The following is a 27,735-nucleotide window of genomic DNA, read 5'->3' on the forward strand; positions in this document are numbered from 1 at the left end:
CCGGCGGCTCCCCACAGGGACGGGCCGGAGCGGCCGCCGCCGCCGCGGGTGCCCGGGCTGAGTCAGCGCCCCCTCCCCCGCCGAAGATGAACATCATGGACTTCAATGTGAAGAAGCTGGCGGCCGACGCGGGCACCTTCCTGAGCCGCGCCGTGCAGGTACGCCCCGGTCGACCGCCCACCGGCCGGCTCTGTGGGGGCCTCGCCGGGACGGGGCTTCGCCGCCGCGGCCCCAGCTGGAGGAGATGGGCGAGGCCGCGGGCCGGCTCCGCGGGGCCGCCGCCGCTGGGCCCGGCGCGGGGCGTTGGCTGGGGAGCTCGGCTCCGCCCCGGGCCGGGGGAGCGGCGGCCGGGAGGGGCTGGGCTGGCGGCTGGGCCCGCCGCGGGCTTCCACCGCTGAGGGAGCGCCAGGTCCGGCCGCGCCGGCGAGGGGTGAACCCAGCCCTCTGGCCTGGCCGGGCAGCGATGGTCTGCTGCGAGGTGCCTCCCTCTCAAGCCAGTCCTTCCCCCGTGGTCCCCTGGTAGCCCTGGGCTGGGCAGGACCCGGGGATTTCGCCCAGGCTGGTTGCAAAGCAGCGGCCCCGGGGGGTGGCGGGGAGAGGCTGAGGCAGCCCAAGGTCAGGACAGGCAAAGAGGGGAGAAGGCGCCGGGGCTGGGAGGACGAGCTGAGCAGGGATCAGCTGCGAGGAGATAGGGCCGGAACGCCTGTGTGAAAAGGACAAAGGTGTGTCTCGCCTGACATCATCTTGTGCTTTTCCGGGCTGCTAAAAATCTGCCCCGCCGCCCGATCGGTAAAAATCGAGCTGCGATGTGACACGTGAAAGTATCTGTCCGCTTAGGCTTTTTGGTTTTGTTTGAGCTTTAGTATCGTTTTTAAGCTTGTTTGATAGCCCATTGTTTCTGAATCGGTATTCCCCTTTCTTCACGCTAAGGGCACTATAATTGGCCTTTGTTCCTTCGCTGTTGTCTTGAGCCGTAATCCCCTTTCTTTATATAATCAAACCTGAACAGATTTCCTGCCGGGAGGTGGACATCCAAGCAGTGCACAGTAATCCACTTTGGTTTCTCATGAGTTCTCGCTGGGTCACGGTCAGGTTTGGAACGTGATTAAAGTTGTTATCGGGCCCGATCGGTCTGATGTGTTGCCCTGAATCTCAATATTCAAGCAGAACCAATGATCAGCGGCACAGCAGAGCTCTGAAACTTCAAACTCGTCAGAAAACATTGTTGTTCAAATTTAAATGAACTTAAAGCAGTCGGTGTGGCTTCTCTTTGTGATGGAGGTCTTTCCATCATTTTTTCCCCCTTCCTTCCCCCCCCATCCCGGGCTTCTTCCAGGTCTACAAGTTTCCCAGACCATCTCTTCCTTTCCAGCCTCTTCCCCTTTCCCTTTTCTTGCTGGCCATTCGCCCTTTGTTGTAAGATCCTGTGATAGGACCTTGTGATTTCATCTCTTTTATCTTGACTCTTTACATGTAAATCGGCTTATTGCACTAAATCTAACGTAGGTTTCTGCAGTGTGTCATGGTTTAAAGGTGGTGTGAACCGTGGTTTACTCCAGTATACTCTGTCTGCATTGTTGGTTTACATCTGGATAGCTACATTAGTTATATGCTTCATCTAACCTAAAATTCAGTGGAAATGTGGAAGTAATAATTTTGCTCTATCAGCTGCCATTTTCCCCTAAAACGAGAAGTTTAATGAAGCCATTGAGGGGCAGGAGCAAATCCTTAACGTGTTCTTATAATCTGAGTAGCTCATGTTCTGTGTGCTACTGTTGCTTCCCCTGTTGGTTTTTGGGGTTTTTTTTAAGTTACTATGTAAGGCCTACAGATAATATTAAGAGGTAATAATTGTGTGGATTTTTTAAAATATCATCTGGGTATAGATTTTGTGTCCTCTAGTAAAAATTACAGTGCTGTATATTGAGTTAAACTTAGGCATCGTTGGATGACGTGGTATGACCTGACCCTAATTGCTTTGGGATATTAGAAACAAAAGACCCCACCAAACCCTATGAAACAGTTAAGCAGCATAAAATGGTATATAGGAAAACCACTTAAAAATTCCATTTTACCTCTACTTCAGCTGTCTTACAAGATGGGGAACATCTTGTTAGTGTTTCACAGGCTTATCAGACTTTTCTGTTACAAGGGGATTGGGGCTCTCTTACCCCAAACCACCTGATATTCATGTTCCAGGAAACCTGTTCCTTCTGTGGATGAGATTATACTGTGTTCAGAGTGCCGTGTTCTAGTTAGTGATCTACAGAAAAATCAAGCCTACTGGCCATCTTCGTCCAAAGCCTACCCTTCCTTCTGGCAGGCAGAAAATGCTTTGAAGGAGTCATTCTCAGTCAGTCTTGCAGTAGTTGCAATTTGTGGAACAAAATAGCAAATGGTTATAGTTAGTGGTATTTGAGGTGAAATAAATAATGCCATAGAGTTTAGTAATAGGAATGCGAGCCCTTCCTCTTGCCAGGCTCTGTAATTGACAAGCTGCCTGTGTAGTGGTCGGGAATGAGCAGGGCTTTTACTCTTTGGTAGCAGAAACACTTTTATTGTTCATGACTTCTACCTGAAGTTAGAGGCTTATCTTAATGTAATTTCTCCTTCTAGTAATTTTGCAGTGTAGACCTCAAATGTTGATTGGGCTGTGATAACCCAGTTGCATACAAAACAGTACAATTTCCTTCTGCGTGAGCTGGTCGCATTCAGGCAACTTGTGTATATATTTTGAATTTAATAAAGATAGATGGATGGATTAGATGGCTTACTGATATGATTTGTTCCAGCAACTGCTTACATTAAGTATCTCTGTATGACATGTTTTAAGCTTTAATAAAAAGGAAAACAAAACTCTTAGAGCTCTAATCAAAGTGGAAAATCATTAGTATCTGCCTATCTTGGAACAGTGTTTCTAGGCAGAAGAAAAATTCCCGAATTATAGCACCACCTTCCTTATTCTGTTCTTATCCTTAAGGGATGGAGTAATGTCTGAGAAAGGATATAAAACAGAAAGACCAGTTTAAATTTAGGTTTCAGGGTAACTGAGATGGGAAATCAGAGTGGCAGCATTGCTGCATTACATCGATGCTGGAAACCATACTTTTGTCAAACTACTGCTTACCACGCTGCCCAGTATCGCTAAAATTAACGTTTTCCATTAAGTGTATATGTGAAATCTAACACTGCGACCTTCACTAAGCAATCTTCACACTGCTGAGAAGATTTATGGAAATATTAATAGGAAAGCCCATTTTATATACAAATACTCTCTGTAGTTAGTAAAAAATAATTTCAAAGCCATTAATATTGTATTATGATAAATCTGTACAAAGTTTTTGGGAACAGCTTACAGTACCTGACATCTTTTTAAAGAGTCTTTTAAACAGCAGTAGTAATACATCCATAAATAAATTCCATTCTTCCCTATACTGCAACTGACCTTTCTCACGAAGGCAGTTTGCTTTTATGGAGAACTTCAAATGCCACAGCATTTGATCTAGACTTTAGACGTGCATGCTATCAAAGTTGGTCTTATTCTGCATGTGATGGCAATTAAAACAAACTTGGGCAATGCAATTTGCTTGTGCTGTATTCTTGTTTCTTACTGCAAGTTTAAATATCCCACCAAAGAACTTTTGAGAAACTTAAGAATGAAGTTTGACAGTCAAAAATGCTTCCAGTCCTATTATGTTCTTAATTGGTAAGCTTGTTAGGGATGTAATCATAAGCCAGGTTCTTCTGAAAATGCCTGACTTTGAACAGGCTGTCAAGCGATGAGATCATCGTTGTCATGAGGAACCACTGCTCTGAAGAGAGGCAGGCAAAACCCTCAGTTCCGGTTTTGCTTGGTTCCCTGATTTGCAACGCGTGGCTTCCTCCTCGCCCAGAGAACTGGGATTGAAGTACAAACTACTTGTGGGTTAGTAAGGGTTGGCGTGAATTTACTGTCAAGTGAAATTAATTGTCTGCTGGATTTATTTAGCTAAATGGGGTTACGTTGTATTTCATTGCCACTGAAAACAGCTTTGAAGAGAACAGCAGAGGTCATCTTACTGTTTCTGTAACGCATAACAGGCTCAGTTATATCTAAACAGTTCATAAAACATTGACTTGTCCCATTCTAAAAAGCAAAACACCCCCTCACCCCCAAAGACAGATATTCCACAACATCCCAGGGAAGTCTATTTTAGCTTTTAATCCTTGTCTTTAAAAGCTTTCTCTAATGTCTAATTTAAATCTTCATGCTGAAGTTCATACTCACTACTTTTTAACCTGCTTGCTGTGGACAGAACAATGTTTCTTTAAACACATTAAAGGTAGCTGCAATGAGAATCTGTTCTGTCTTCAGGTTTTAGTGTGGGAGAAGGGACAAACTTAATTACAAAACACACAAGATTGAAGTAATCTTTTAATTGCCTTTGTTGCCTCTGGACTCTCTTTCCTTTTTGGCTCATGTTTCAAGGAGCACTATGCGAAATTGGACAAAATGCTTCAAGTGAGAACTCTCAGTACCAAGTAGAGCAGAGGATTTCTTCATAACGTTGTAAATTACCTTCCTCGTCTTGGTCTGATTAACACTCTCCCGCCTCTTTTTTTTTTTTTTTTTCCCCTGATAGTAAGGATGTGTTGTTGAACTTAAGAACTTTCAAGTTTATCCTTAGATTTTTATTGATGACTGGATAATGATTGCATCTTTGAAAACATGATCTGCAACTAATATGAGTGAATAGTTACTTCTTAAACTTGTCCTGGGAAATGATTTCTGTGAACTAACTGAGTATTTTCAACCTGTCTGACTAACTCATAGTTCACGGAAGAAAAGCTTGGTCAAGCAGAGAAGACTGAACTGGATGCTCACCTGGAGAACCTTCTCAGCAAAGCAGAATGCACTAAATTGTGGACAGAAAAAATAATGAAACAAACAGAAGTATTATTGCAGCCAAATCCAAGTAAGGAGCTCTTCAAGTTTTTGTTTGCAACTTTTGAATTAATAGATTTGCCAATGTAAATGTATACTGCAATGGGTATTGCATCAGTTATGACTAAATATACCAGTTTTAAAATTTGAAAGCTGGAGTTAGGGAGAGCACATTGTGTAGAGATACTCAGAATCAGAAACACTGTACCAATTGCTGCTAGTTCCTTAACCCTTCAAATGGGAAAAGCTTTAGACAGAAAAGCTTTAGACAGAGTGGTTCCATACGCTGGTCAGTCTTAGGTTGACTGGTTTTTGAGTTGTTTCCTGTTTAATTGAATTTCCCACTCTAATTCCAGAAATCTTAGGTGCTGTAAGAACCCTGAAGTTCTTCATGGAGTAGATGCAGTGGCTCAAGAAATTTCAGTACTATTTCATTACTTTAAACTGTCTGCATAATACAATTCAGCTTGAAGCAGGCAAGATGAACTGAAATGCCTGTCTTTAACAATTGCTTTACTAAAGAATGATTTTCTCCAGATGCTGAGTCTTTATCATTTGCCGACATTTTATACACCATACTTAGGCAATATAGTAAAGTTTCAAATATGCTTTCATCACTGGTGAGTCTCTTACTGTGCCAATAACAGAAAAAACATAGGTAGAAGAAATGTAGTTTTCTGGTGTGTTAATTTTATTTGTTTCTGAAATTGCTGCTATGAGTAGTAATGTTGAGGATATCAGTTTCAGACTCGTATCCTACAGTTATCTCTGCCATTTGTAGCAGTTGCACTGGAGTTGGCAGCTACAGGAATTTGCTTAGTGTATAGATTTCAAGTCAAGACCTGGTCGCTAGCCACTGGGCGAACTGCTGTTACAAAAAAAAATCTAAACCTCTTTTACGTTCGCTCAAATGATAAAATTATAATACTGCTAATACCTCTGAACTGAAAACATAAATAGTCTCCTTGTGGTGACGTACTGAGTTAGGATTTATTAGTACAGGTAAATCATACACTGACAGTGCTTCTCTAATGCCAAATAGATAAATTCTTTATAATGCTGATCTTTGAAGTATTATTTTGGAAGTCTGTTGCATCCTTTAGTTGCATGAAAGCAGTGTTTTAAAAACAAACATAAAAACCAAAACAACTAATCCTGTGGGAAGGTGCAATAGAACTTACAGAACATTCCAGCTCAAATTTCTGCTTTTGTCTAGGCCAGAGGAAATAGTCATCTTGTTCATTTAATTCAGTATTTGCAATATGTATTGACTTTTTCAGAAACTTGTAATTGTAGAATATTGAATCACTTACTGTAGGCTGGTAGAACTGCGTGAGGAAGATTCGGTAGAAGGATAATTGCGGTATGGTAGAATCTCAGTTATGCTGACCAGTCAATTTTCTGGTGGCTAAAAATACTCAGCGTTAAGCAGTGGTCTTCGTCTGTGAATGTAACTTCAGCTGTTTGGCAGCCTACTTGGGAGGACTGTCATGTGCTGTAGAGAGCTTCTTTTGGTTGTTAATGGAGTGACCCTGTCTGGAGGAAGAAAAACGACTTTCAATCATATTTTTAACTGTACCTTTAGGTCAGACCCATGTAATAGTCCAATAATTTTAGATTGCTTTTCAGTTCTTTTGTCATTTAGTCAAAAATAAATATTATGGATAGAGTAAAGAAAAGCCAATGAATTTGGATCGTTTTTGGTTCACCCTTGGTGCCAGGGAATGCACTGGTACCCATGTTTGTCTGTGTCAGGTTAATTTTTGTGCCCTTCATGAGAGAGTGGTTATTTAATCTAGTGCTGATGAAAGTTGTCTAATTAACAGTATTATTTTTGGTTGCATCGAAGTGGCAGGTTTGTTCATTGGAGAGCTGCTTTGTGGTCGTCTGTACTATTGCAGGCTGGAATTAGTTCATACTGACTGCATACATAAAGTGAGCTAATTATGAAGCCAAAACAATTGGTCAGAGAAATCGGGTGTTGTATCTGAGGAGTTTGCTATTGTAATTAAGTGTCTCTGTTTATGTCTGTGAGGCTTCTTCACCTAAGAAGTATACTGTGGCTTAATATTATGATAGATAGATATTAATGACCATATAGTCACAACAAGTTTTTTTGATAATTTTGTTGCTCAAACTAAGGAAAGATGGGAATACGAAATTAAACACTTTCTGATATCTTTAGTGGTTTGTTTCAGAGCATTTCAAGGAAGCAGGGGGAGTGGGAAAGAGAAGATGTATTTTTCTGGGGCTAGGCTACCAAACTTTCAGAATATCTTAATAGGGAACCTACAGTAGTTGTTGAACTTAATTCCTACACTGCTAATTCTAGTGAACAATTTTCATTTTTTTCCTGGAAGGAGGAAAAAAAAAAAAAGACTGTTTGATTTTGTTAAGGAGAAGTGTTCTATTATGCTCTTACAACGAAGACTTCTGGCCAAAACTTTGAAAAACTGTATAAATATGCTGGTAGGAGGGAGAAGAAAAGTATAATTTTTCACTTTCACAGGTGACTCTAAGAAACACTTGAACATAGCATGACAAACATGGAATACAGTCAGTTTCCAAGAACAGTATCTTCAGCTTAACATTGCTGAACATTAAAATCAACATTAAGTGAGATTTTGCAATTCTTTTTTCTCTTTCCTTTCCTTTTTTTTTGTCTCTATTTCTAACTTCTGTTTTGAATGACCGTAATTATTTCAAATAAACTTTTTTTTTAGATGCCAGAATAGAAGAATTTGTCTATGAGAAGCTGGACCGCAAAGCACCAAGCCGCATGAATAATCCAGAGTTACTAGGCCAGTATATGATTGACGCTGGGAATGAATTTGGCCCAGGAACAGCCTATGGTAAGTAGAAGCAAAAAACATCTTGTGTTGCAGAAATGAAGGGGGGCAAAATGCACAGATCTAGTTTTTCTTAACAATGTAAAGTGATATTTCTTGTCTTCCTCTAGATAAAACAGTTCAATGACTTTTGCATCAGTTTGAGATGACTTGCTGTACAACTTTGAGCATTAGGAGATCAATGATGAGGTTTCTATCCAAATCTAGAAATAGAACCTGCTGTTGGAATGATAACAGTCTTTGTGGATGGATAATTTTCCTACCAGAACAAATAATTCTGGAATTTAGTTTCCTTGTTAAAGGAACACATTTGCACATCTGACAACATTTGTGCATTTTGTGGTGTGGAGCAAAAATGCTATACGAAATTAACTTCTTTAGTAAGAAGCCTCTCTAACTTTACAGTATTCCTGCTTTTCTTAATACAAAATATTTTGCTAAAGATGAGACTGTAGAACATAACCTAAATTTTCTTCTTTCTCCAGCAAATTTATCTACCTATGACAGGAGGACTGGGGGTGTTATATCTAATGTTTTTACACTATCATTAATTATAAAGTCTAATTCTAGTGTTCTCTACAGCTCCTAAAGTTGCTGATAACAGATTTAGCTGTTAATTTAACTTAACCCACTGAAATGCATAGGTGTCTGTGTATATATAATGTAGTCTGCAATCAAAGTCTGATAGTTAGCTCTCTTTAGTTGCTTTCTTCAAAATTGCAGTGGGAGGGAAAACTTTTGTTCTGGGAAGAATGAGTTCTTTATATCTGGAAATAATGGGGTTCCTTTTCAAAAGAAGGAAAGTGCACTTAAAAAAAAAAAAAAAGGTAAATGTTATGTTCTCTGAAAACTTAGTATCTTTTCTAACTCAGCCATGTCAGTCTGTTGAAACATAATAATAATAACTGTATTCTTGATACGCTAACTTCAGTTTCAATACCTAACTCGTAACCAAATTTCAAAATTTTGTTCAGTTAATGTACAAATGCGTATTTAGAAGTTGGAGTTGATGAGAGTGGGGGAAAGCACATTATTTTCCAGTAGCTAAGTGAGCTTTGTCCTTGCTACCAGCTACTCCTGATTTAAACAGAAATGTGGCATAAGGGGAGGAGGTTGTTAGATTAAAATAAGTAGGTATGATAGCCAGTTCTAAAACAGGTGTTCACAATGGAGTTGCCATAGTTAGTGACACTTCTACAATGCTGTATCTATTCTCATTGTTATTAATAAAAATGGTTTGGTTTGGTGTTCAGGTTCGTTTGTTTTTGGTGGTTGTTTTTTCTAATGTGTGTGTGGGTTTTTTGTTCAGTGTTTGGGGTTTTTTTGGTTGTGTGCTTTGGTTGTTTTTTGGTTTTTTTTTTTTTCCTTTTTTTTTTTTTTTTTTTTTTTTGTAGCTGATTCAGATTTCTTTTGAAAGCCTTTGTGATGGCATTGGATTATCTTTCAAACTGCTGGCCTAAACTTTCCTGCCTGTAGAAACTTGTTTTGTTAACCACCTGCTTGAGTCACTATGAAACTAACATTTTTTTAACTTTGCAGGAAATGCACTCATTAAATGTGGAGAAACACAAAAGCGAATTGGGACAGCAGACAGAGAACTAATTCAAACTTCTGCTATAAACTTTCTCACTCCCCTAAGAAACTTTATTGAAGGAGACTACAAAACTATTACTGTAAGTTGAATTGTGCATTCTTTAGCATTTCACAACAATTGTAACTGTAGATCTTCAAAATGAAGTAACAGATAATTGTGCGTTATTGCTTTCCTGAAACTAATGTAGAAAAAGTCAGGTAGAATTTGTGCCTTTGGTGTATTTTCCTTCCTTTTGACCAGGTAAAATCAAAATAATTTTGAAAACTTGCTTTTTATAACTATTGTTCCATTAAAAGTACGTATCTTGAGTATAAAATGTGTGAGAACAATTAGGATCTAATTCTGTCTCTGTTCAACTGAAGAACCTTTTTGTATGTGACACTTCATTAAAAAAATTTCCAAGTAGACAGGCTTTTGCTTTTGAGTTTGTGTACCTATTCTCACGAACTAACCTAACTTGCTTTCAGAAAGAACGTAAACTATTACAAAATAAAAGACTAGATTTGGATGCAGCAAAAACCAGATTGAAGAAGGCAAAAGTTGCAGAAGCTCGAGCTGCAGTAAGTAGAATTTTTTTTAATTTGTCCATAACTTTCAAACTTATTGATATGTATTTATGAACTCGACCACTTGGTTATGTTTCCAGTCCTAGCTTCTTACCCTCACTATTTTTCTAGATACTTTGTAAGAAATGCCTCAGTACAACACAAGGAAACGAAAGCGAATTGCTGATCAAGGTGTTAGTCTTCTATTTTTAGATATTCCGTCAAGTTGAATTTATTTTAACCATGTAAATATTCTCCCCTTGTTCTATACTAGGGGAGCCTAAACTGCCAGAAATGACTTGCTACAATCTGCCAAGATGGTTGTAAATACAAATTGTTTGGAGGTCAAGTTTTGGCATTTGAATCTCTACAAGTGTTGAAGCATATGTATAATTACTTCCAACTGACAAATCTGTCTAGACTTAACTTCTCTATAACAAAAATATTTGTAGTTTAGTCTTTCTATATTATTTACTACGATTTATGCAATTTCAGCAGGGTATGCTTATGGTATTTTCATAGCTATCTTTTGACTGCATTCCTAAAAGTGCAGCAGGTAATCATGGATAGTGATTTTTCCTGTAAGCCTTAATGCAGTAGGGGTCATGCATACAATGTGGAAGGAATACAGACAATTTAAATACACAGGGACTGTGTACATGATGAAGAGTCAGAAGTGTGACTGTCAGATATTGTTGGCTTTTCCGAATGGATCACTGTCCTGAAAGATCTTAGAAGCGTCATCTCTGAGACTGAGCTTCCTAGATGAAGCACCTTGCATCTTTGGGATGGTGATCCTTCTAAAAAAACCAACATAATCTCTACCTGACAGTTCTGCTTCTGTGTCTCAGTCTTCCATGTCATGCATGTGGTCTGTGTGTATTTGAATTGTCTTTATTTCTGAAGTCCATGCATGTATTTCCCCTTATAAATTTTATGCAAAGAAGTTACTTCTCTACTTGTCAAGCTTTCTTAATTTGTAAAACTAACAGTGGAGAGCAGAGCAGGATTTTAGTCAGCTAGTAGTGGAATTTGGAAGCAATGGGTAGTAAACTACTCCTTTGCTTGGATTTGTTCAGAGTTAAGTTTCCAAAAAAAACCGTATTTTGGTTATTAATGTCCTTGTGGTGTGGTAGCAGGTATATACATTACTTTCTAAAGCCATAGGAAGACCATAAGGAAATTGTTCCCCTTGAGCTTAGTATTAAAAGAAAGGCTCTATGCTTGAGTTTTAGTTCCATCAACAGTGTAATCATCCAGAGCTTGGTGCTTGGACAAAATTGTTGCCAGTTGCTGCTGCTACTACTTGACCGGTCTTAAATATTCATGTAGCAAGTAATTCACAGTTTTATCACAAATAATTTAGTGCTGGTAGAGCATGAAACTCTAGGCCTCTTACTTCGCTACCTTGCCAATACTTCAATTTTAATTACATTTTAAGAGCATTGTGCATGCTTAAGAAGTATTGGATTGTAGAATTCCCAGAGAAGTAAAAAACTTGCATCTCTACTTGATCCTCTGCAATATAGAAATGAGGACTAACCTGGATATAGGTGTGATGCAGATAGTTCATCTTCTGCTGGCTCATTTATTTATGAAGGAAGATATCTGATAAACAGTGCTGAACTGATGGGTTAGCAAAGTGTATTGAGTTATGACGCAAACTTTTGTGTTTTACTACTTTCTTTGACAGGATAAAGTGATGCATTGCACCTACATTTGATTATTTTTCCCCTGTTATAAAAATATTTAATATTTGATGAAATTACCTTTTCCCATGCTTACTGTACAACTGAATTAGCTTAGATCAGTATTTAAAATAGAAATCTAAACAGTTTTATTTATCTATGTTCGGTTCACAGTCTTGCTTAGCTTAAGCTTGCAGTGCTTCGTGCCAATAATCCGTTCACCTGCTATATTCACAGTGTTGTAACTTGCTTTTGTCTTTTATCTATGCACTTAAGCAACTAAACACCTCTCAGCCTGAAGAGAATAACATTATGGTAAATGTCTCTTACGTGCTCAACTTGCTGCATGTAAAATGGCTAAAGGTTTGTTGGCCTCCTGTGTTCATTCATTTTCCTATCAAATGTTTCCTCTTGCTATCCAGCTCATTTCGTCTTGTTTCAGATGTTTTCCATTCCAAACTGGATTGGTACAGTATACTAATTACACTTATGTCAGTACAGCATTAGATGTTGTTTTTATCAGAATATTTTTGATAATCTGAAGTATACAGTATTACATTCTAATTTCTATGAGTTTATGAGTGTAAACTTAGGATGCAAAGGAGTTGATTTTTTTTTTTTTAAATCGCTTCTGAAATTAATTTCACCCATTGGAGGGAAAGGAATTATTTAATTTTCCTGTTTTTTTTAGCATGAGTAAGAGTGAATTATGTGAAATAGCCAGGAATATGTAGAAATTATTGCCTTCAAGCAATGTTTTACAATTAACTGAAACTGAATAATGTCACATAAATTAATGGCCTAACTTAGAGTACGGTATATTCTAAACTTGTTGCAAGGACTCAATAATGCAGCTGTTTTTAGCACCATAATTGTGAAAGTGGAAAAGAAAGGGGTTAATTATGTACAACATAGACTGTGCTGTTCAGCCTGTCCTGGTTTGGGTCTTGGATCTGCACAGCAGTGGGTCTCATCCCACACAGTGGGTCTCATCTCAATTAGTGTTCCAGATTTCTCAGTCGTGATCAGATAAAAAAGCACATAAACTTGTTTTTTACAACTTGCTTCTGCAACCTTTATGCACATTTCTTCCTACTGAAGTCCTGATCTTTGTTGTCACCTTACAACTGCAGAAAATGAAGGTTTAAAAGAACTGCATTGCAAGAGGGATTTGGAACAGCAAGCTGAAGTAATTAACTTCTAGAGTAAATTCCTATGATTTTGCTGTACTACTTGCTACTACTTTAATGCTCAGTTTGAGATACCTCTGTAGCATTTTTCATTAAATTTAGGTTTCAATAAAAATGCTTGTGAAATAGCAAACTGGTAATGGAATTAGCAAGAGAAATCATTCATTTGTCCGTTTCAGTCTTTACTTAACGTGGTGTTAAAATGAGAATAGCTTTCCATACTTTTCCATATTATGGAAACATTTTATATTATTTTAACATAGTAAGGTAATTTTAAATTTCTCCATAAGGTAATTTAGTTTGTCTGATTCATGTAATTTTCTAAGTAGTTATGTCTTATGTTGTAATATCTTGTTTCAATAGATTCATGTAACATGTAAATTCTAGAAGTCATGCACTCTTCAGTACTACTTTATTTCACAGATGTAGTGCTATCCATACTCATGTAGTTTCATTGTATATGAAGGACTTTGGGCAACTGACTTATAGCACTCCTCAAGTCCTTGTGAAGTTCTGAGGACAGGAAATTAGTTAAAACCCAAAGTATGGTTGCATCCTGTATTAAAGTACCAGCAATGTCTAAGTTTGTATGTTTTTATTCCCCCCCCCCCCCCCCCCTTAATGCTGACTAGATATGGGCTGAGGAAGTGACGAAAGTAAGTAAACAATTTAGAAACTGCAGAATTCTGAAACCGTAACTTGTGCTGGTCTAATGTAATAAAGGATATTGCATGTTGTTGATTTCGCTCTAACGTTGGCAGCCTGATGCATCGCATCAGAATACACTGCTTCCCTCTAGGGCCTTTCCAACTCCAGTGGCGAAACAATGCCTGGGGCTTGTTTTATGGTAAGCTGACTGTCACTTAGTACCATATGATTCTCATGTGACAAGATACGATAGAAGAACTGCAGGACTTGTCTCACAAAATTTACTGGTATGGCATCCTGTTAAGAATGACCTCTTAAGAATGAGCTTATTTGAAAATTTTCTGAAAGGTTGGAGTCTAGTAATCTAAACTGTCCTGAAAAACACTGATCTTCAACTTTTACCCAGAACATGGAACAGTAACTAAAATGCTGGAGTGCATGCAAGAAACTCGGAGAAAAATCTGTGGGGGTTTTTTTGGGGGGGTGGGGTGGGTGTTCCTCACCTTTCTCCCCAGCGTCACTAGAGAATGCTGTGCTTATCTTAAGCAACTGAAGTTAGGAGGTAGGCACATCTGAAAACTGCACCTGGGCTGAAGGCTGGTTCATAAATACAGCGTTAGCCTTGGGGTGGGGGCTGCAGCCTTTTCTTGTCATGCCATCCTTTGCACAGGGACAAACTCCGTGGAGCTGATGGGGTGTTAGGCGATAGCTGCTCTGGTGCCACAAGAAGGGCTGTTCTCAGGCTCACTGGCTCTGTCAAAGCAGTATTGGGAACGGGCTGTGAGAAGCTGTGCTAACGGTTAAGAAGAAATTTCTTAGGGGATTTCTGTGGAGGAGGGGAAATAAAAATTAAGGGTAGCAATAGGAAGTAAGGGTAGCTGGAGGGCAGGGGTTTTGGAGTATGGTTTTTAAAGGGGGACTAGATAGGCAGCTGTGGGAGGTGTAGGGAGCCGCTATTAGAAGCGGGGATATGGAGCTTTGGGTGAAATCTTGGGGTTTGTGAGAGAAAATAGATGAAGGCTTTTTCTGTTCCAACTTTCTGTGAGTTGTGGTGCAAACGGGAGTATATGCGTAGAGTGTGAGAGTTTAGGGGGAAGAAGGAGTTTAGAGATTGAACTGTAAAAGGAGGGTTAGGTCAACTTTGATCCCAAAGTTTGAGAATTATTTTACTATTTAAGTAAAGTAACAATTTGGAAGCAGCAAACTTGTCTGCTGGAGTGCGTGGTACTATTTTGGGAAAAAGATGGCAGGGGAGGAATACTGCTGTAACAAAAACTAATTTTGAAGCTATAAGACAACGATGAATAAAACTATTTGCTTTTCAGAGGTGATGACAAGCAACTTTAAGGATAGTGAGATCTAACACATTGTGTCTTGGAGAGAAAAAGAAATAATACAAAGTGCTTAACTGTAGCATAAAGGAAACAAAAAGCTTTAAATCTTGTAATAAATTATGTAATTCAGGGTTTGCTTTTTTTTATTAAGCATATAAAAAGCAGAGTGTGTAGAGAAGAAACTACAACACACGTATTCTGCCAAAGGAACAGTAATCCAGCCAGGTTTCTAAAGGCAATCTGTCCTTCTGTGTTTGACAGTTGGAGGAAGATATACATAGATGTTTTCAATTTAAATCTAAGAAGCTTCCCAACAAGGATTTCAGACTGTCCAGTAATCTCTAGATCAATTGTAGGGTTTTTTTGAGTTAGAACAAAAGATCTGCATGGTGTTAATGACAGACTCTCTTCAGTTTAACTTCCCCTCTGAAATGTGGAATTGGAGGATATTAAATACTATACTATAAAACACAGGGGGTAGGTACTAATGTTACACGCTTTATAAACACGAATTTTGTTAGGAGCCTTCTGAGGTGTCTGGTGTAGTCAATGGAAAGAGCAGAGGCTTTTAGCGTGTGTTCAGCACGCTGAGGTTAGACTGGTTTGGAGCATCAAGAGGAGCTCCTGCCTGCCTTTGACTGCAAAGGAGACAAGGAGGCCCAGCTATATTGGGTAGCATGAATATATCCGTTATCACTGTTTTACTAATAATGCGTCTAACAAAACAACATTAGGAAAGTGATTTTATTTCCTATGCACTTGTGATTGTGAGTTATCCTTTAGCTGCAGTATTTCTGAGAGGTCATATATTCTTATACAAAATCTGGGGAGATTATGAACTTCTGAATGTTCATATTGTGAATTTGGGGAGCAGGTACTGTTTCAAGGGATCTTCATGGGAGATACCCAGTGAGGCCTTCTAATTTTTCTAAAAACAAAATATGACTGCAGCTGGGGATCACTGGAAAGTTTCGGCTTTTATTTTGAACTCTTCATTCTGTTCAGAAACAAAGGTGATCAGGCCATAAGCTTCCCAGATTGAAAGTCAGCTGTTTTCCACGTTTACCACAAAGTGTAGAATAGATACACTGTCCTGTTACCGCTCACCTAGTAGTATTGAAAATAGGGATGGACAAATAAACACATCATCACATAATTCAGTTTTTATGTAAATCTCTACAAAAACAGTACATCGGGCTTTTGTAAAGCAATGTATTTAAAGTCACTCTGTACTGGCTAAGTTAATACATGTTACCACATTACTCGCTTTGCCTTTTCTTAAAGAAAGTAGTTGGTTTGCTAAAATATTGTTGAAACAAATAGAATTATTCTGGTGGATATTTCCCCTTCTTATAAGTTCCTATTCTTACGTATTTACTTACCTGGCAGGAAGAAAGAAACACAGTAGCTTCAGAGAAGCAAGACACTAGACTATTTATCTTCAGATAAATCGTTTACCTATGATTTTGCTGATTTTTTTTAAAGGAAATGAAGATGATGTTAATACAGAAGGGAATGTTTTTCTTCCCCTCTTGGCTATCAGATTTGCTTTTTCCCCCTGTTTGTTCCTACATTTCTCTCAGGGACTGCCAGATGGATTTCACTGATATTAATACAGATTTAATAGGAAAATTCCAAGCAAAGATTCTTGCCTCAGCAAACTTTGAAAACCTAATTACTTTGTAAGTTGATACATACACTGGTATCTCAGTTGTAACTAAGAAACACACTGCACGCTGTAGCTGCTTCCTCACTGTTTAATTACTGTGTAAGCCTTCTCAGCTGCAGTGACTTCACATGAAAAACATTTCTTGGGTAACTGCATCATTCTTCTGTGCTCATTTCTGAGATTAAGATCCCTCCATGTGACTTTTCGTATTGATTAACATTAGTGGAATGCAGGAGCAGAATGTTTGCAAATACGTAAAATCCTTTTGAAACCAATGTTTTATCAGTATCACCTCATTAAGTTTCCTGGAAATGTATTTCCTTACTCCGTTTTGTTGAGAACACTAACTGCTGTATCTTGGCCTTAATGCAGATTTTTGCCTTTGATTTTGTTTTTAGAAACAAGGTACTAAATGCATATAAGCATTGAGGCAAGGTAAACCAGATTCCAGGCTGAGGACATTCTATCTTGGAACAGTAAATCTTAGATATTACAACACATATTTTTATGTATTTGTGTGTTTTGAGTAGTGTCCTTTTTTCTTCCCCCAAAAATACTCTAAAGTAGTTTTGCCTTGTGCTAGATGGGAGTCCATTAAAACTGCAATAACGTTAACTTATTTAAAAATTGCTGATAATGATATGTAACAAGAAATAAATTTGAATTGGAATTATTTAAAGATGAAACTTAAATCCAATAATTTTAATAGAAATGTTACTTTAATTGAAGTTAGAACATTTGCTATAGTTTGGATTTATTTATTTTTAAAGACATCTCAATTACAAGCTCCAGAAATAGTTGTAGTAGCTTGGTGGCCAATATGAGACATTAATTTATGAAATATCCTGTTAAAACTTACCGTCAAAGATTTACGTACAGCTGATTGCCATGCAGTTACCTGACAAAAATAATGTGAGGTTTACCCTGAATTGTATGGTCAAAGCCCTGTTAAGTTGAAGCATGGAAAAAAATTACGTTGTCCTTGGCTGCCACTGCTATACTGGCAGAACCCCTGGTGCAGACACTGTTATGCCGATGAACGCTTGGTTTGTTACTGGGAGAGGTGGGGTGATGCTGCTGGCAGAAAAATGCCTTCCTTTTGCCTGCACCGATGCCATGTGGTAGGTGTCTGATGATAAAGCTGTTTGTTTTGTGTACAAGGCCTCAACGTTTCAGAACCCAAAATGCAATTCCTCTTTTTGCCTAGTAAAGGTCTGCAAAGAAAAAGCACGTGTTTCAAACACCTAAGTTTGTGATTAATGCATTTGTACAAGTAGCTCTGAATGGAATGGAACTGGTGCGGTTGGAAGGTGCAACAGAGTGCATTGTACAAATACCTAACGTGCGTCCTTACTTCTAGTCTGAACAGGAAGTGCGAATTACTCAGAGCGAATTTGACCGTCAGGCAGAGATTACCAGACTTCTGCTGGAAGGAATCAGCAGCACACATGTGAGTACACAAATGGGGTAGAGGGGGAAAGTCAAAATCAGGGCACTTTCTAAAAATAACTACAGTAAACTGCTTGGGAACTTTGCGCTAAAAGTTTTCGCTTTAAGGCATTAAAGCATCAAACAACTGTGGGTTCTTTATTTTTTGAATTCTAGTTTAGTATCCACTGAATTTAAGTTTAGTTTCCCCTTAACCTTCAGAATGCAGGAGCTTTCATTTTTATCCTTTGAACTCAACTTCCTATTCATCAGATCAACTGAATGTTGAAACCACGAAAACGTGCTAAAATATGTATTCTGTTGTGGAAACAATATAGGTAAATGGCATGATGCTTGTACAGCATCTTTTTTTGTGCTCAAATATGTTAATTTTTGTGACATTTTATCCCAGTTACCTGGTAAATCCAGGCACTATGCCTATGTGGCGTAAATCCCTATGTGCCAATATTGGCATTAGCACCTGATTAGGAGACCAGTCTTTCTAATGCAGCATAGCACTTTTACAGACTAAAAACTTTAATTTTTTGCTGTGTTATAGGCACATCATCTTCGCTGTCTGAATGATTTTGTTGAAGCTCAGATGACCTATTATGCACAATGTTACCAATATATGTTGGATCTCCAGAAACAACTTGGAAGGTAGTAACACTGTAAAAAATCCAGAAAAAAACAGTTTTTTCTAAGTGCTTATGAATAGTAGGAAAACTTACGCTGATATAAGAGTGATGAACACACGGGCATGCTGGACTGAAAGGAAATGTATGTTCTTAGGTAGTTAATATGTAATTATCCCAGTGCAACTACTTCCCTAAGCCTACACACAGCACTAATGCCTTTTGAGGGTTGATTTACTGAGATTTTGTATATTTTGTAATTGAGGAAGGTGAGCCCGTGGTAACCTCATTTAATGGCAGAAAAAGGAATTTCTAGAGATTTACTTGTAATCATTCAGTTGTCTTATGCTTTGTGCTACAAAACTGCTGTGCAATGTGGGAGAAGTTTTTGTACTGCCCATAAATTTCTGTTACCTCTTAATTTGATACAAGACACCACCTGATTTTCAGTGAAACTGCATTCTCCACTGTTAAGTGAGTTGCCAGTGTAGATATTGTATCTAGGGAGAAATGTACTTCATAATGTCTATAATCAGTAATCCAAAGCACAGTGGAATGAGCAAGTTTGTCTAGTTTTACTGTTTCGTGGGTTTAGCATTTTTAAAGTAAGAGAAGAAACTGCCTGATGTTAGTTTGTGCTCATAATCCCTTTTTTGTGATTGGTGGTGATGTAAAGAGATCTACATGCTTACTTTTCATGAAGTTTCCCTATTCTGATTTTTCTTCACAAATCAGCCTTTCTCAGGGTTATATCAGACCATGTTATTTAGGTGAGCATAGGCACTGGAGGATCATCTGTACTTAGAAGCTTACTGTAGTGTCTATTCTAAGTAACTGTCTTTATAAAGTATCTCTGTTTATGTTTTTCATGACCAGGAAGTAAAAACAAAAGTGTTCTTGAGTCGTGTCCTTTTCCTGACTTGCAGCTTCCTGTGTCGTTTGATTTCCTTTCCTCAGTTTGTTTGAATGGGTAGTTTAAAGACTTTTTAAAAGACTTCTTTAAAAAGTCTTTAAAACTGTGATTTTTAAAAAAACCTACATCTTTGAAGTTACATTCCATTGAAAGAAGTATTCAACTATAAAATTTGGTAGCGCATAAATGCAAGTTGTAGAATTGAAAGCTTGAAAATAAACATCTACCGGATTAAGGACAAGCACCTCTTAAATTAGAAATTAAGTGAAGTATATTTATACAACTATTTTGAGAGGATGTTTTTAAAATCAGTACTCTTATCCTAGTATATTTACCAAACAGAAAGCTTTAAGCGTAATACCCTCAACCTAAGGAAGATCATACGCCTCTCTAAAATCTTTTGCTTTAGAATGTATAGCATGTCCAGAACAGCTGTCTTCGTTTAAAATTTCTGTAAACTGCTACCAGTATAAAAAGGTATATTTGAATTAAATACTTTAGGAAAACAGGAGGACATATCTTTATGTGGCTATGATCTGATTAGTATTTTTTATAAAATTACTGTGACTGCTAGAAGACCAAAGCATGGAAGCTTTGCAAAATCCTGAATGCCTCAAACAGCCAAATGAAGTTTCTCTACTGATGCGGATTAAAACAGTAACGGTATTAAATCTTGGGCGTGTCTTTCCTTCCTTGTGCACGGAAGTCCCACTGAACTATAATGGAGAGCACTGGGACAGGGTCTCAAGTTGTGCTCCTTCTTTTGGAAGAGTTCCTCGGTTTATAGGCGTATGGTGCATAGCACTTGTGTTAAATAAACAGATCAGCAGGATATGTGTAGTGTTCTTCCTATGTTACGTGTAGGCAGATGTAGTACCAAATAAATAGCTTAGGCAGCTCAGCTAGATTTTGGTAGTATTTGCCAGCGCTCTGTTGGTTAACAAGGGTTATATAGTGCTGCATTACACGTGCTCTTTTCACACATCTAAGAATGACATTGTGCTGTATTCTCATGTGAAATCCAAGAGCTGTGAGGGACTCGTTTTTGTTTTGAGATTGTTGGTGAGCCAGAGGTGTTCAGTCTGTAAGTGGGATGGTCTATTGCTTGAAACAGAAACCTGGTTCTCAGAGTGGACATATAATATATGTTTTACCTGGGTCAGAATCTAGGGCATAAACCCTCACCTGATTCACATTGAGACTATTAAAGTTCCACAGCTGAGCACTGATTTTTCCTGATGTACTCTCCAGAGTCAGATGTAGGGAAGGTTGGGGGGAAACTTGTGCTCAGTTCTCTTCATATAAATAGACATGGTTTTGTGGATGTTTTTCTTCAAGGCAGCATCAGCTGCTTATCCCTCTACTGCATTCCCTCTTCCTGTGGGGCTGCTTAAAGAATCAGATCTCCCAGGTTAAAAGCAATCTCTCTTCTTTTTTTTTTAGTTCCCAAGAATGAACTAAACAAATCTATTTCAAATATCCTGGTACTCTGACTGCTTTTTTTTTCTTGCTCATAACTGCTTTTGCTTTGAATTTTCTCAGCTTCCCTAACAGCCAAACCTAAGCTTTGGCATCATTATTTTTTCCAGTTACCCATTACTAGTCCCCTACTCTACAGGCTATGAAACTCCTACTACTCAAAAAAATCCCAGACAACCTCTGTATAGCTGAGGCTTTCCAGTAACATGCCTATGTATGGCTTTGCAAAAAGAATGGGGCTTGATGCTTTACTGATTGACAGAGCGGTTATAAAGCTTTGGCTTTCTTTTCCACTAGCTGTACAAACCAGTGACCCTTTGAACTGAGCAAAATGATTTACAAGAAATTACTGTGTGTCATGGTTTAACCCCAGCTAGCAACTAAGCACCACACAGCTGCTCACTCACTTCCCCCCTGTGGGGTGTGGAAGACAATCAGAAAAGTAAAAGTGAGAAAACTCATGGGTTGAGATAAAGACAGTTTAATAGGTAAAGCAAAAGCTGCACGCACAAGCAAAACAAAACAAGGAGTTCATTCACTACTTCCCACCGGCAGGCAGGTGTTCAGCCATCCCCAGGAAAGCAGGGCTCCATCATGCGTAACAGTTACTTGGGAAGGCAAAACGCCATCACTCCGAACATCCCCCCTGGCCACCTTCTTCCCCCAGCTTTATACGCTGAGCATGATGTCATATGGTGTGGAATAGCCCTTTGGTCAGTTGGGGTCAGCTGTCCCAGCTGTGTCCCCTCCCAGCTTCTTGTGCACCCCCAGATGCTCGCTGGTGGGGTGGGGTGGGGTGAGAAGCAGAAAAGGCCTTGACTCTGTAAGCACTGCTCAGCAGTAACTAAAACATCTCTGTGTTATCAACACTGTTTCCAGCACAAATCCAAAACATAGCCCCATACTAGCTGCTATAATGAAGATTAACTCTACCCCAGCCAAAGCCAGCACACTGTGTTAACAGAGAACAGGTTTAGCAGTATACTAAATAGTGATTTAGTAATACTAAGAAACAGCTGATTGTCATTTAAAATTAAATCCCTCTGCCAACTAATCAAGTAATAAACACATCATGAGGCACAGCTGAGTTATCCTTAGAAAAATGTGGGGTCTAGCTTTTCCTCCCTTTGTTCTGCTCATTTGATTTGCTCAGGGGATATGGTTTGAAAAACTAATCTTGCAAATGACAAAAAGAAAAAAAATTTTTTGGTGGAGTTGCAGTCTCTCTTGGTGAGTTGAACCAGCTCTTTGTGATCAAATGAGGTCAATGTAAGCCAGAGGGGGAAGTGGGACTTCCTCCTTTTGACAGTAGTAAGCTGCTAACTAAACTGTCAACAGTCTCCGGAAAGTCTACCCAACTTTTTGTATGCAATTTAGTCTAACTGTAAAGGGGCGAGTTCTGTCCTTCACAAGATGCTTCTGCTGTTTGCCTTCAGTCAGATAAAACAGATATAACTGCAAGGTGAACATATTTAACAAGCTGTTCTGACAGAAAGTTAGCAATCGTCTTGGTGATTTTTGTTAGATCAGATTGTTGAATCAACTCAAAAGCAACAGATTGCCAGATCTGACTCAAATGACAGAGAATGAACATTTGCACAATAAAGGGGTAGAGGAGTGGGTTCACCCTGTTTGGTAGCAGTGTAAATTTACCACATGAAGTATAGTGTGAAACTGTAAACTTGTGTGCAGTACTGCTGCAGCTGATCCAGATTTGAGCTGCCTTAATTTCACCTGTGTTCATGGCCACACAATCCAATAATTAGTGACTATATTGATATATTTAGTTTTCACTTGCATCAGCTCCTTTTATGATTGTATGAGCACCAATAATGCTGCAAACACAGGTGTGGGAATATACTGATCTTGATTTCATGGAATCATAGAATACCAGGTTGAAAGGGACCTCAAGGATCATCTGGTCCAACCTTTCTTGCACAGTCTGGATGAGATGGCCCAGCACCATGTCCAGCTGAGTCTTAAACATGTTCAGCATAGCGGAGTCAACCACTTCCCTGGGGAGATTATTCCAATGATTGACTGTTCTCATGGTGAAAAATTTACCTCTCGTGTCCAATTGGAATCTCCGTGGGAGTAACTTGTACCCGTTACCCCTTGTCCTCACCATGGGACTCCTTGTAAAATGGGAGTCTCCATCTTCTTTGTAGCTCTCCTTTAAGTACTGGTACATGGTGATGAGATCACCTCTAAGCCTCCTTTTCTCAAGGCTGAACAAACCCAGCTCTCAGCCTGTCGCCATACGGCAGGCTTCCCAGACCCTTGATCATCTTGGTGGCCCTTCTCTGGACCCCCTCCAGCCTGTCCACATCTTTTTTGTATAACGGGGACCAGAACTGTATGCAGTATTCCAGGTGTGGCCTGACAAGCGCTGAGTAGAGTAGGATAATGACTTCTTTATCTCTGCTGGTGATGCCCTTTCTGATGTAACCCAGCATCCTATTGGCCTTCTTGGCCACAGCAGCACACTCTTCACTCATGTTGAGCTTCCTGTCCACCAGGACCCCCAGGTCCCTTTCCATGGAGCTGCTCTCTAGCCAGGTGGATCCCAGTCTGAGCTGCACTCCTGGATTATGTTTTCCCAGGTGCAAGACCTTACACTTGTTAAACTTGATAAGGTCCTTGTTAGCCCACTCTTCCAGCCTATCCAGATCTTCCTGCAGGGTGGCTCTCCCTTCCAGAGTGTCTACTTCCCCACTCAATTTGGTGTCATTTGCGAACTTTATCAGGCTACACTTGATCCCGTTATGCAGATCACTTATGAAGATATTGAATAGCGTTGGGCCCAATATCGATCTCTGGGGGACCCTGCTTGTGACGGGTTGCCAGTTTGAAAAAGAGCCATTTACCACCAGCCTTTGGGTGCGGCCCGCCAGCCAGTTCCTCACCCACTGCTCTGATTTATGTGGTTGAAGTTGCCACTGAACTGCATCTTCTAGACTAACTTAACTGGGGACCATAGGTGGGAAGGGGTGAGATGAGACTGTTTTCTGACAGGTTCATCACACAATATGAATAGATCTTTGTTATGTTAAAAGAGTGGGCAAAAAAAAAAAGCAGGGGGTGGGGTAATATATCCACAATCCAGATGTTAATGAAAAAGCATCTATGTAGAAGGACTGACGAGGAAAGTTATGTGTGGGAATTGACTGACTACTTGATGTGTAGTCTGGTCAAAAGAATGGAAGGAAATGCAGCTACAGTTCCACATGATTCTGACTCAGCCTGACTCCTACCTGCTGACCCTTTTTCATTGTATCAGCTCTGCCACTTTTCAAAACCTTCATTGACCTGCTTTTAAGGTAGAATCAGATGAGTATTGGAATAAAGGAAGGCAGCAAAGATGACAAGGAATGACTACATCAACTGTTAAATAAATAAGTTTAGTCTGCCATGGAACTGCATCCCAGGATGTGGGGCAGAGTGATGTGAGACAGTGACCCAGTCTCACAGCTCATCATTGCCCCCATGCTGTCCCATTCCCCCTACCCCGTTGCTCCGAAATCTTTTGCTTCTTTGCTCTCCTCTCTGTTCCTTCCACTTTTCAGCCATGTTATTCTGTCCTTTTCCTTGTATCTACTCTGGCTCTCATCACAGTTTTTTTCTGATTCAGCTCATTAACTTAGTAGAAGATTATGCACTTTTTTTTTCTACCTCTTTTATTTTTTTTTTCAGGCAGGTTAATGAGTTGAATTGACTTCATGGAAGGGTCTGGCAAACATTACAGCTGGCACAGAACAAGCAGCAGCCTGACCTAGAAGGGAGGGGCTTAAGTTGATAGAAGTTCATCTTTAGTATAACAAATATTTTTGTTTTAGAGCATGCAGTTAGCTGAATCAACAAACTGATTTAGATACAAAAATAGTTACGGGGTTTTTTCCTTCTTTCAGAGGAAGGCTGTGTTTTTAACCCGCATTATGTTTCCCTGATCTGGTTCACCAGCACAATCTTTTGTGTAGCCACGTAATTGAGGAATGAGCAGGAGGAGGTGGAGGCTACTTTTACTGGCAGAGCTGTCAAATTAAATGTTTATTGAAATACAGTCTGAATTAAGTCTTTCAAGTCAACAGTGCTTTCCTGTTTTTGCCTTTTTTTTTGAGGCAATTATCAAGTTTTTTTAAGGTAGCAGTATTTATTTTAAAGTAGATTGGTTTGATATATACTACAGGTCAGGAACAAGTGTCTTTATTTAGGTTTATATAAATATCAGTGCTATTCTATTACTGCTGTCTGCTGGTGTTTATTCTGTAGTTGATGAAAGCAAGAATGCTAACTGAGGCATGGAGGCATGTATAACTCCCCATGTAGAACTGTTTCACTCAGAAGTCTTTTCGTTTTGTTTTCTCCCACAGCTTTCCATCTACTTTCCTCTCTAACAATAATCAGTCTTCCTCAACTCCTGTGCAGAGTGTTTCTACTCCCTCAGTCTTGGCCTCAGCCTCTGCTTCATTGCCTTCAGTAAGCAATTCAATAGTTACTTCAGGCATCAATGAACTGAAGTCATCAAGTGGCAACAGGAAAGCTAGAGTTCTCTATGACTACGATGCTGCAAACAGCAGTGAATTATCACTACTTGCAGATGAGGTAAGAGTTTTCTATGTACCTTGATCATTTAAAAGTAACATCAGAACGCTTCTGACTAGCCAGTTAAGATGTGCTATGTCAAGAAATCTGTGTAGTTGATTTGTTCAATAGTACTCTTAGAGCATTGTCCTGTACCTGTATACCCTAATATTCTATAGTGAGACTTAACATTTGTTACACCAGCTTACCTTGCAAGAATATTTGCTAGACAATCAAGATGCAATTCTGCTGTCTTCATTTTACCACATCTTTAGCACTGTTATCAATACAATTAGTCTTTCAAACATTAAATATTGCAATTTGGGAAGAATATGAAAATATAACCACTTCTTGTTTTGATGATGGTGGTTGTGCTGTGTTTATTCCTATGCCAATTCAATTGCACTCTAAAGTCAGAGAGCCTATAGAAAGCAGGTGGAGATATACAGTGAAGCAGGGTGCTGCAACAGAGTTCCACCTAGTAATGTGTCTGTAGCTTAACCCTGAAGAAGAGCACCCACAAAAAAGTTTTCAGCCTTTTTTTTTCAAAAGTGTGTGTTATTTAACTATTTCTATTTGACTTTTTTCTTATGTAGACAATGACTTAGAAGCTGTGGCCTAAGTTTTTCTGTTAAAATGTAGCACATCAACACCATCTGTCTTTCTATCGTGCACTTGAAGATCCAACAAACTTTCTTTTAGATTTGCTGTTAAAGTTGATGGCGATCTACAAGACTTATAGATAAAAAAATAGTAGAAAAGAAACGGTAATGAATAGAATTTCATCAGAAAAAAAGGGACTTTAAAATATGCTACTATATCTACTTCTTTTCCATTTACCAGTGAAATAATTTTTAGGAGCACTAGATTATGTTCCATGGATTCTTATATTAAATGCTCTGTTTAACTTGGTTAATCTCAGTTCTGAGACCTTGGAAATCACATGGAGGTAGACTGTAATTTTTTTCGAGGCAAGGCAAGATTATAATAATGTGTTTTCTGTTTTTTAGGTGATAACAGTGTACAGTATCCCTGGAATGGATTCAGACTGGCTGATGGGTGAAAGGGGAAATCAGAAAGGCAAAGTGCCTATTACTTATTTAGAACTGCTAAACTAGATGGTTGGCCTGAATAAAGACTGGCAATTATGGCAACACCATATTTATATACAATTAATGTTATGTAAGCAGGTTTAAGTGTCTTCCATGTTATTGTCTTGAGGGACAAATACCAGCCATTACAAACTGGCTTTTCTGCCAGCACGGTTGCATGGTAAATATTCTATTCAAACTTAATGTGTTTAAAGCTTTTACTTCATGTGCCAAGAACATGTTTCCTACAGATTTGTTTCTACTGAAGTTTTCACTAATACAAGCTTCTACTTTTGAGTAATCTAGATTGAAAGCAGGAGGTACTGTTTTCTACTGAAATTTTTCATTAATGGCAAAGCTTTTCTTCACATAAAATAAACTTATTGTGAACTGATGCAGGTGTAATGCAAGTTATTTGAATAACCAAAACCAAACGTGAAACATAAACCTTAAAGAAGTCCATATGGTTCTGTTCCCAACATTTGTGGAATACAAATGTGCTGAGGCATATATGGCTATCTTCTGAGTAACTTGTGCATTTAATCACCTTTGGAAAATGAAAACAGTTGGTTTATCTCTGTTGAAAATTTAAGGCAAATTGCTAGTATGTTGAGATTTTAAACTGCACCTAAGTGGATTGACATAAGCTAGTGACATATGTTCTGACTTGTTTTTAATCTTGCCTTGTAATTTTTTCCCTTTAATTGCTTTCCAGAAAAGAGGCTAATTCAGTTTGATTAGTAATTATTAAGATTCTTTCAACTGCAAATCAGCCTTTATGTTAAATTAAGCACTGCATGTTGCTAACCAAATACGCACTCTCCCTACATTTAAGTAGTTCTGTAGATGAGCATACATTTGTTCAGATTATAGGTTTTAGTGAAAATCTGCATTCACAATTCTTATGCAACAGTTTATTGTCATGTTCTAATTGGATTCAATTAGTGTTACACTTTTTTTGTTTTGCAAGAGGACCTCCTCTAAATATGTGGGAAAGAAAAAAAAATGTTTTGAACCTAAAAATGACTTTAACAAAGGTGGTATTATTTGCAAGTAACATAACTTTTTCTTAAACGTTGCACCCTTTAATGTTTCATAAATAGCAGATTCTTAAGGCTGTAAAAAGATTAAAAGGATAGATTGAGGGGATTTTTTTTTTTTTTTTTT

The 27,735-nt window shown here is 38.8% G+C and overlaps 1 protein-coding gene across 1 annotated transcript; it reads left to right on the top strand.

Annotated features, from left to right (window-relative positions):
- SH3GLB1 (SH3 domain containing GRB2 like, endophilin B1) lies at window positions 1-26,912 on the top strand. Its single transcript, XM_082312977.1, has 9 exons — window positions 1-158; window positions 4,814-4,955; window positions 7,648-7,776; window positions 9,313-9,446; window positions 9,835-9,927; window positions 17,802-17,891; window positions 18,429-18,529; window positions 25,267-25,498; window positions 26,488-26,912. The coding sequence occupies exons 1-9, from the start codon at window positions 87-89 to the stop codon at window positions 26,593-26,595; spliced, it is 1,101 nt and encodes a 366-aa protein (XP_082169103.1). The 5' UTR covers window positions 1-86; the 3' UTR covers window positions 26,596-26,912.
- The last annotated feature ends 823 nt before the right edge of the window (window positions 26,913-27,735 follow it).

Source organism: Platalea leucorodia (assembly GCF_965183815.1).
Source record: "Platalea leucorodia genome assembly, chromosome: 5".
NCBI classification, from domain to species: Eukaryota; Metazoa; Chordata; class Aves; order Pelecaniformes; family Threskiornithidae; genus Platalea; species Platalea leucorodia.

Excerpts from the sequence above, each read along its gene's own strand:
- SH3GLB1 (XM_082312977.1), top strand. The coding sequence starts at position 87 with ATGAACATCATGGACTTCAATGTGAAGAAGCTGGCGGCCGACGCGGGC. Across the intron at positions 9,928-17,801 it reads TTGCAGAAGCTCGAGCTGCA|TCTGAACAGGAAGTGCGAAT; the intron begins GTAAGTAGAATT and ends CCTTACTTCTAG. Across the intron at positions 18,530-25,266 it reads CTCCAGAAACAACTTGGAAG|CTTTCCATCTACTTTCCTCT; the intron begins GTAGTAACACTG and ends TTTCTCCCACAG.